An 8858-nucleotide genomic window follows, 5' to 3' on the forward strand; every position below is an offset into this window, starting at 1 on the left:
CGTGGTCAGTAGTCCTATGTCTCACGTTGTTTTGACCTTCAGAATGACCTTGAGTTGGGACATGGGTGTCTTCTTATTAGTACAAGTCCTTCAGCTGTAAGGATCCTAAACTGATCTGGGTACCAAGTCCTCTGAGGGCTTCCTCAGAGGTTGCTTTCTTAACTTCTGTAGCCAGTAACAGGTGATGGTGCGGTATCCGCGGCATTGGACAAATGCGTTCTGATGGTTTGTGCCCCCTGCTGCAGGTTGCAGAGCTGGTGGCCACAGAGTTTTTTGAGCAGGGCGATAAGGAGCGCCGGGAGCTGAACGTGGAGCCCAGCGTGAGTCCCTGACCTTTGAAGGTCCTGTACTCTGACGAAGATACTGATATCTGTTCTCCTGCTCTAACTTCAGGACCTGATGAACCGAGAGAAGAGAGACAAGATTCCCAGCATGCAGGTGTCTTTCATCGATGCCATCTGTACTCCGTTATATGAGGTAATGCCATCCCCAGTACCTGGCTGCGCAACACCTCAACCTTCCGGTTACCGTGTTTCCCAGAGGATGAAGTCCTGCAAAAAAAAAAAAAAAAAAACCTACTTTGGGAGGTCCTGCGACTTGTATAGTGAAAAATCACACCTTCATTACCACACTGTAACAACTGTAGCTTTAGCATGAATGCCCCCCCCCCCCCCCCCCCCCCCCCACACACACACACATCCCAGTAGGGTGAGCAAAAAAAAAAAAAAGAGACTCCATCACACCTTCATTTGCCTGGAATTTTTAATTTAAAAGTCCTTTTGAGTAACAGCATATGCTGTGGTGTGCACACGAGTTTGAAATGTCTGTTTTTTCCATGACAATTTTTTGACAGAAACAACTTAAGCTCTGCGGACTTGTGGTGTTTCGGCTTTAACGTCTTTGTTTCTGTCACAGACCCTGGCTGGAATGTCGGCGTTTTGCTCGCCGTTGCTGGAAGGCTGTGAGAAGAACCGGCAGCACTGGAAGCGTTTGGCAGAAGAGTGTGACAAAGACCCGCCCAGCGGTTTTGCATGACGTCACGTTTGTCCTGCTCACACGTCTGAACCGGTTTGAACAGACCAGTAGCACAGTACTCAACTTCAAGAGCCACTCCTCCTGGTGTCTCATCGGCGCCCCCTTGTGGTTATTGTCAGAACTACAGAAATATAATTTTATGATGGGCTTTTGTACCCTCCCACATTAACAGCTGAGCGCTCTGACAGGTTGAGCTATTGACAAACGTTAGAACCATTAAAAACATCAGGGAAGACGTAAACTAACCCACTTCCTAAAATGATAATCACAGAGCTGAGCGGCTCTTTAACAGCAAACTTCCTCAGACAGCCGTCTCATCGTGATCAATATCTTATTGTTGTTGGCGTCTTGTCAATCACCCACCCAAATCCTGTCAATCAACAGGTGTAGCCCCTCCCATTTGACAGGCTGTCTGATGAAGTGTGCTGCAGGTTTGAAGACACCTGGGTCTAAAGTGATTTGTGCCCACAGGGTGACCAGCTTTATCAGAGCAGAACCGGGTCGGACCGAGCTCAGCGCGTGCGCCAGGTTGGTCTCAGTGAGTCCTGCTTTAAATTAAATCTACGGCAGCACCGTCGTGGCTCTAACGCCACTCTGCGTCAATGTCTTGCCCGTGTACTCATTCTGCATGTGCATCATCGTGTTTCTCACGCATGTCGATCTGAGGCAGGACCACGGCGATATGGTTCAAGATGTGATTCTGTTGTGAACCGCAGACTTTTGCACTGAAGTGTGCACAGTTACTGCACATCTTGATGATTTCAGTTCGGCTCCACTGTAGGGTTCAGACACAAAACGTCTCAGTCCAGGTACTTCTGGACCTGAGTGCAGCAATAAAACACCTTTACCAATTCACCATCACAATGGGCAGGATGACGTTTTCATCAGACTCACTGTGCAGCCCAAAACACCTTCACACAAAGCAACTTTGTGTGAGGTCTCGTACATTTTGTCCCAGCTTTGAGATGTGTCCAAAGTCCAAAAACGTGCCTGTAGTAAGAGTACGGCGCAAGGTCGCCACAGCCAGCATCATTGGAGCATCAGTTCTTTGCTGCCACTGTTACAGTCTGATCTGGTCTCATCAAGCGGACACTGAAGATGTGGGACCGTCCCTGGGGACGTCTGGTCACCCTGTTCAGGCAGCTTGTGGTTTGGGTGGTAGCGCTCGTCTGGTCTTCCTGTGGTCACTAAGCTGTATTTATGATTGTAGCCAGTTTGACGTTTGCACTTTGGCACGGCGTCCCACATGCACGGTCACAGGAGGCGGCGGCTTGATGCACTTGCTAAGGTTCGAGTCTGCTGGAACGTTTTTCACACATTCATATTGTTCGGTCATATATTTATGAGTTTTCCACATTGTAAAGTGGTCGTGCACACGTCTGAGTAGATTTTAAACACTTTTTAAAGTGCTTCATCGTTAATTCAGTAAGTGACGAACGCCGCTGTGTGCTTCTACAGCTTCTGGCAGCATTCACATTTCAGCCTGAAGTGGCCTCAGTCTAAAGCCCTGTTTCCACCCAGCGGTCCGGCTCAGGATGGCACACCGTTTTGTGCGCTTCTATATACAGATGCTGCTTTTGACACCCATCGGCTTGGGTCCTAAAATTATGGACCGATTACAAAAGGGAGGCGCTAACAGAAGAAGAAGCAAACCTCCGCCAAGGCCATGGGGTCACTGACACCATAACATCTACACACCGTGGAATCATTGAACCTAAAAAAGTCTAACAATGATGATTGCTAATAAAAAAAGTTTCATCTGCTGTGACTGGATAGCATGTATCCTTAGCACTTGGCATCACAGTTTATTGCAACTTGCACCTTTCCCCGAAGCTACTGTCATCTGAGCACTGATATTAATATTGCATGTGGTTATAGACAAAAACAAATAAGAGACAAAATTCAATTTATTATTCAACTAAACTGCAAATATATGAATTTTTTTTAACATTTATGAAACACTTCTCTAAATAAATAACAGTAAATTCTGAAATAGAACCTTTTTAAGTGTTGCATGTGCTACATAATGAAGTGCACCGAAGTAGAATATATGCGACAGTAAGGTGCTGATGTCAGCCTCTGGGTTTTCTGGATCCTAAGCGTGATTCATCAACACCTGGGAGTGGGTTTTGCACTTTGTGTACTTTGTTCAGTGATGTGCACTGAACCAGAACTTAACCACTGCTGACTCATCACTTTGCTTTTGCTAAGTGAAGTAATCTGGATAGTGATATTCATTGCCACTAAAATATAATAATGACAATTGATAGTCCTTCATCTAATAAATTCATTGTGCTCCCCAGCCCTGTATAGTTTGTCATGAGGGATTTCCTCTTTGCAGTGTGTTGTATTTGACATCGTTTACTAACAAGGCCATAGGGTCACTGACCCTAAAGGGATTCCCTCCTTGGTACAGTGATCTATTCAACAATTCAGTGGTACAACCAAAACTATGATACATACACTTTTCTTTCCTTTATATTTGACATCCTTGACCATGAAAACATACCACTAGAACTTGGAATCACTTTTATGTCTTTATTAGTTCAAAAGTTATTGTATAAAAATGATTTTTCGGTAATGGCGGTTTTCTTCTGGATCTAGCTCCATAACATTTGAAGCTACATCAAATCTGATGACACCTTACTGAATCAGTACAGATTCAGCTACAATTTGGTGTTAGTTGTGCATCTCTAGCTTCATTTGTCACCTCACACTGACACATTTTCTATTTTCCCTATATTTTTGCATATTCTGGATCACCAGATCCGGAATCCAGATCCGATCGTCACCAAACTTTGTTGTTTGATAGAACATTTGACTATGTTACACCCTAATTTTTTTCAAGCCTTTCTGCCTTGTTTTTGTGGAGTTAGAAACTAGAATGTCAAAATTCCCCCTATCCCGCAATGGTGAAGAATCCTTTAAAAAATTCCTGGATCTGGATCGTGATCTGGATCACCACTAAAATTTAATCACTTGTTCCTCTTGTCATTTCCAACCAAAATCTGTTCAAAACTTTTTGAGTTATCCTGCTGACAAACAGACAGACAAACAAACTCAACTGAAAACATAACGTCCTTGGCGGAGGTAATGAACGTATTTTAAAATATGAATGAGTCACGGCACCTCATTCATTCACATCAATGTTTATCAGACATCAGCCGACTCTTCATCGTTCTGCATGTCATGAAAGTAAATCTCAGGATCCATCAAGGCTAAAATAAAATTTAAAAAATGTTACTCTGTTTGTGCCACATTTGGGTCGCGGCCGCGGCCGTGACAGAGTAACGTATAAACATGAAAAACAAACTGGGAATCTTTCAAAGTAAAATGTTTGTAACATTGAGTCTGATTCTGAAGAGAATCTTTCACCTGCGCATGGCGCCGCTTACAGCCTGCAGGGGGCCTCGTGTCTGACCAGAACACACACTGTGAGCACCAACAACACGCCCACCGTTTACAGGTCATGTGACACAGCTTTAAAAATATTTAAATGACGTCGTTTTAAGGTGACGTCTGTTAATTTCAGGTGAGTTAGTCTGGGGGTTATCCGCTGACTGCAAACGTCCCGGTTTGGACACGTGAAAACATCACCAATGACTTTTTACTCCATTTGAAGGATTTTTAACAGTGTCACGGTTCCTGTTTGAAAAGGTTCTGTTTCCCTTTAATGTTCACCTCAGGCTGAAATGGAGTCGCACATTAACTTGTTCACTAATTCATCCATTCATAATCACCTCCATTATCCCTGTGCAGTCAGGGAAGCACTCTGTACGTGAACTCTCCTTCAAAATAAAATCCTCACCTGTTTGTAAAACGTCTGCAGGCCCGTTTGTTCCAGGAGGTTCATGGTTTTTACACAAGCCGCACCCACCAATAACTCTACCTCGTGCTGTACTGCCACCTGATGGTCAGAAGGGGTAACACAGGACACAGGACTGGTCCTTGGCACATTTATTTCTGACATTTCATAAAAGACAAAACAGGAGCTCCTAAAACAGAGACAACTAAAGAGAACTCACTACTGCAAAGAAATATTTACACCCATGTGGGTCAGTGTGGGCGGGGCTTAAACACAGTTCTTCTTGTAAGCCACCATGCTGGTCACCTTGTGGATGGAGGTGGTGAAGGAGCGCAGGCGCACCTCCTCCGACTGACTGATGATCTGCGGCCCAGACACCTCCCACTTATCAGGAACCTCCAGGTCTTTGTCTGTGTAAACCAGGAGGTCAAAGGCACCTGCAGGGAAGGAGCCAAAGGTCACAGGTCAGATGTTACAGCACACGTCTACACCCTCAGGATCTTTTTGGTTCGTGTCCCCAATACTGCTTTGCAGACAATAAGGAGCTCACTCACACGGCGTCTCCAGCAGCGGCAGGAAGGTAACGGTGGCGGTTATCTGTCTGATGACAGAGCGGATCTCCTCCTGGATGGCTTTCAGGGACTTCTCTCTGGGGGCACTGAGAGACAGGCAAACAATGAGCTCTACGACATCACAGAGTTATCACAAGTTAATTAAATAGATCAAACAGCGAGTTCTTGGTTCCTACAGATGGTTCCTCAGAGTCCAAACTGTTCAACATTCAGTGTTCGTATCAGTAGGAAACCTGTTTGTTGTGACCAGACAGAAACAGAACTCAAGACTTGGTTTTGAGTAGCAGGTCAGACCAGTTACAGCGGACTGTGACGTTCAGGAGGCTCTGCCCACCTGCACTGGCCCCTGTACACTCGGCCCTTTACTGTTGACTGTCTGAAGACACCAGGTACAAAATATTTTTGTCAAAAGAGAGGCGTACCCCGCTTCGCGCTCTATTACTGCTGGGATAGGCTCCAGCCCCCCCGCGACCCTTAATTAGACGAAGTGGCTGAAGATGTGTGTGTGTGTGTGTGAGAGAGAGAGAAAACCTATGACGGTACTTTGCTCTTGGAGGCCGGTTGCACACTTCATGATGATATAACTGAACTGTGCTTCATCAACGTACTGCAGAGGAACAGCCAAAGACAGCACACGTTACTGAGCGAGAGCAGCGCTGCACAGGTCATCCTAACCGCGGCCGATACGGAGTGCTAGAGTGCAGAGAAGTAAGTTTTACTGCACTCAAAATGCACACCACCTCAAATTACTCTGCGCGTTTCATGAGGTCATGTGCACCTGATCAACATCTGTGCCGCATCAGGTTCAGCACACACAGAAAAATGCACCACAGTACCAAACCGATGTCGCTGGCGTTGCCCTCACAGGATGCTAATCATGTCCCAAGGCTCGGCTGGTCTTCCATTCAGGACAGGAACTGAAGACGCCTCTTACCTGCTGTCCTTGGCCGATTTGTCGCACTCGATGTCAAACTGCCACCTCTCCAGCACCTCGTTGGTGTCCAGACAGGTGACCACCAGCACCAGTTTCTGCACTGTGCACTCCATCAGCCACTCTGCAACCAACAAACGGACACAAACAGGTTTCTGGCAGCCGGTTCTCAGTGAGGAGGGGGGAAAAAAAAAAAACACACACACACACACGCTGCCTTCATTGATGACTTGTTGAAAGAGTGTGTGGCCCCTTAGTGATGTCACCGCAAGATTATTGGCCAACGTTTGTGACTCTGTCAGGACTTTGTCAGAGACCGCCCCTAGGACATACTACCCACCTGTTCCTATCATATGTACTAGAAGTACGCGAGTAAGTAGTCGGGACAGATGTTGGACACACGTCGCTGCTGCCTTCTAACCCATCTTTTAACCTGGATATTTACAGGTGATACATGTGTGCGCCACAAAGGTTCGTTTTGTAACAGCAGACTTTATAAAACCATTCCTGGTGTGTATTTGAGGAGTTCCTCAGCTGATCACACACTGCCATTTCTAGGTATGTCTGCTACATTCTTTGAATTTTCGATGGAAGTTGTTCTTGTTCTTTGGTTTCCAGTCCATGTGCAGACTGTGGAGGTAGAACATCATGTGTTCAGATGCCCTACGCCAGTATCTGGTATTAGTATTATTGGTGTCACATGACTCTGGGTGGGTAAGCATCACTCACAGAAAGAGAAATCTTCTACCAAAGACCACAGAGGCAGTAATGAAGCTGTACTGCCACACGGGGTGCTTGTCTCACCCAAACATTCCTGTCATCCTCAAGAAGCTGAAACCTGTTTTGTCTTCTCATCACACCCGGCAGGATTTTGGCCGTTTGAAACACTGACCCAGTTTCACCATCAAAGGCTTAAAGGAGTTGGCCTTCTGTCGGCCTGATTATTTACTTTTCAGCAGGATTTTTTTTTTTTTATTAAATCCCCTTTTTAATATATATTTTTTTAAAATTATGTACGTTTCTCTTCGTTCACTGGTTGCGAGGACAGACCAGTGCAGGCAGTAGGTCTTTACAGAGACCCGTCTTTATGATCACTCAGAGTAAACCTGCTCCTCAGCAGGGGTCCGCGGACCAGAACCGTCAAGCTGAAGCAGGGAGCGCTGAGGACTCTACAGCTGGTTCTTCAGAGGTTCTTTACGCTTGAGCCTCAGAACCTGCTAAACGTGAAGAAGGAAACAGAAGAAGAGAAGTTCAGGGGCTGTGGGCTGATGATCCGAGTCCACCGCCATACCTTTGAGCTGAGACACCACATTGGTCAGGTAGTTCTTGAGCTTGGTGTCGGTGGTGAGCTGCAGACTCATGTCGTACTGGGTGACTCTGGTGAAGGTCTCTGGGGGGTAGATGCCCCGCTGGTACAGGATGCTATTGATGCCAAACGCTAGTTAAAAAAAAACAAAACATAAAAGCAGACCCAAATTAACACGGATGTTTTCAGCGGTCAAATCAAAAATCTCTGAGAAAAAAAAAAAACAAAACAAAACAGAAAGTGTCTTAAAAAAAGTGTCCTTTAGTCCAGACATCAACCCAAAACTGAAAACTACAAACACGCAAAAATAACACAGTAGGACTGAATGCGTCACTCTGCATGGGGTTAAAGGTCACGGGGTTTCGGTTCGGTTTAAACAGTGTCCTGCAGGGGGCGCTGTGACTATCGGCTGTACAGATTTAACTGTTTTAGCACAGCAGTTCTGTTTGTTTCAGTAATCAATTCAAAGAGCAGAGAACATTTACCACCTGCAGACTTTAAATTAAGAACGTTAAAGGTGTTTTCTTTTTTATTTACTTACTGAAGAATTCAGCCACCAGCTCGGCGCTTCCTTTCAGAGTGATCCCTTTCAACGTGCTCGTCATCTTATCGCAGTTCTCTCCCCGGAAACTCACTTTTTAAACCTTGTTTTTCTTGTTTCGTTTTGTTTTGTTTTGTTTTAAAGCTTCGTCCGAAAACCCGCCGAACACTTTTTGAATCAGCAGTCGCTCCGAACTGCGCACGCGCCGGGCGGCGCACCTCTGATGACGTAGGCCTGTGATTTCAGTGAGCGGACAGCAGGGGGCGCTGCTCAACAAGAACGGCAAACAAAGATAAACTTTATTGATCTCACAGAGGACAAATTCACATGTTACGTCAGCTCTTAAAAAACACAAGGTGGGTGCAAGTAGAGGAAAATGTTCATCAAACAGCAAAGACAAGCAATAATAATAATACTTATAACAGTACAAGACATAAGAAAATGAGGTAGAAATAGAATATATATATATATATATATATATATATATATATATATATATATATGATTTAGAAACTGTTTTAAATATGGAACTGTACAATGTAGTTGACGGGGTAACATCAAACAAGCTAGTGTTAAATACAGAAAAGACTAACTGCATGATTATTGGCTCCAGTTGTGTTATTATGAAAAATCCCGCATTAGACATTAAAATTAATAATATGATAATA

At 44.9% G+C, this 8858-nt stretch overlaps 2 protein-coding genes across 2 annotated transcripts in view; one reads left to right on the top strand and one right to left on the bottom strand.

Moving 5' to 3' along the window:
- The window catches only part of LOC117505810 (cGMP-specific 3',5'-cyclic phosphodiesterase-like), a 54596-nt gene extending 51806 nt beyond the window's left edge, over nt 1–2790 (top strand). Inside the window, exons 17-19 of the mRNA XM_034165348.1 lie at nt 246–320; nt 394–477; nt 916–2790. Of these exons, the coding sequence (XP_034021239.1) occupies nt 246–320; nt 394–477; nt 916–1035 (279 nt within the window). The 3' untranslated portion in view covers nt 1036–2790. The remainder of the gene's footprint in view (nt 1–245; nt 321–393; nt 478–915) is intronic.
- Nucleotides 2791–5066: 2276 nt separating this feature from the next.
- mad2l1 (MAD2 mitotic arrest deficient-like 1 (yeast)) lies at nt 5067–8383 on the bottom strand. Its single transcript, XM_034165350.1, has 5 exons — nt 8191–8383; nt 7635–7781; nt 6347–6467; nt 5395–5498; nt 5067–5277 (listed from the first exon to the last, which is right to left on the bottom strand). The coding sequence occupies exons 1-5, from the start codon at nt 8252–8254 to the stop codon at nt 5108–5110; spliced, it is 606 nt and encodes a 201-aa protein (XP_034021241.1). The 5' UTR covers nt 8255–8383; the 3' UTR covers nt 5067–5107.
- Between the last annotated feature and the right edge of the window lie 475 nt (nt 8384–8858).

This window comes from Thalassophryne amazonica, unplaced genomic scaffold, assembly GCF_902500255.1.
Source record: "Thalassophryne amazonica unplaced genomic scaffold, fThaAma1.1, whole genome shotgun sequence".
Taxonomy (NCBI): Eukaryota; Metazoa; Chordata; class Actinopteri; order Batrachoidiformes; family Batrachoididae; genus Thalassophryne; species Thalassophryne amazonica.

Bases quoted from the DNA above. Each gene is read 5' to 3' on its own strand.
- mad2l1 (XM_034165350.1), bottom strand. From the start codon at position 8,254: ATGACGAGCACGTTGAAAGGGATCACTCTGAAAGGAAGCGCCGAGCTG. The intron at 6,468-7,634 runs GTATGGCGGTGG...TGTTGGTTGCAG, and splicing joins TGTGGTGTCTCAGCTCAAAG to AGTGGCTGATGGAGTGCACA. The intron at 5,499-6,346 runs GTAAGAGGCGTC...CCTGTCTCTCAG, and splicing joins AAATCGGCCAAGGACAGCAG to TGCCCCCAGAGAGAAGTCCC.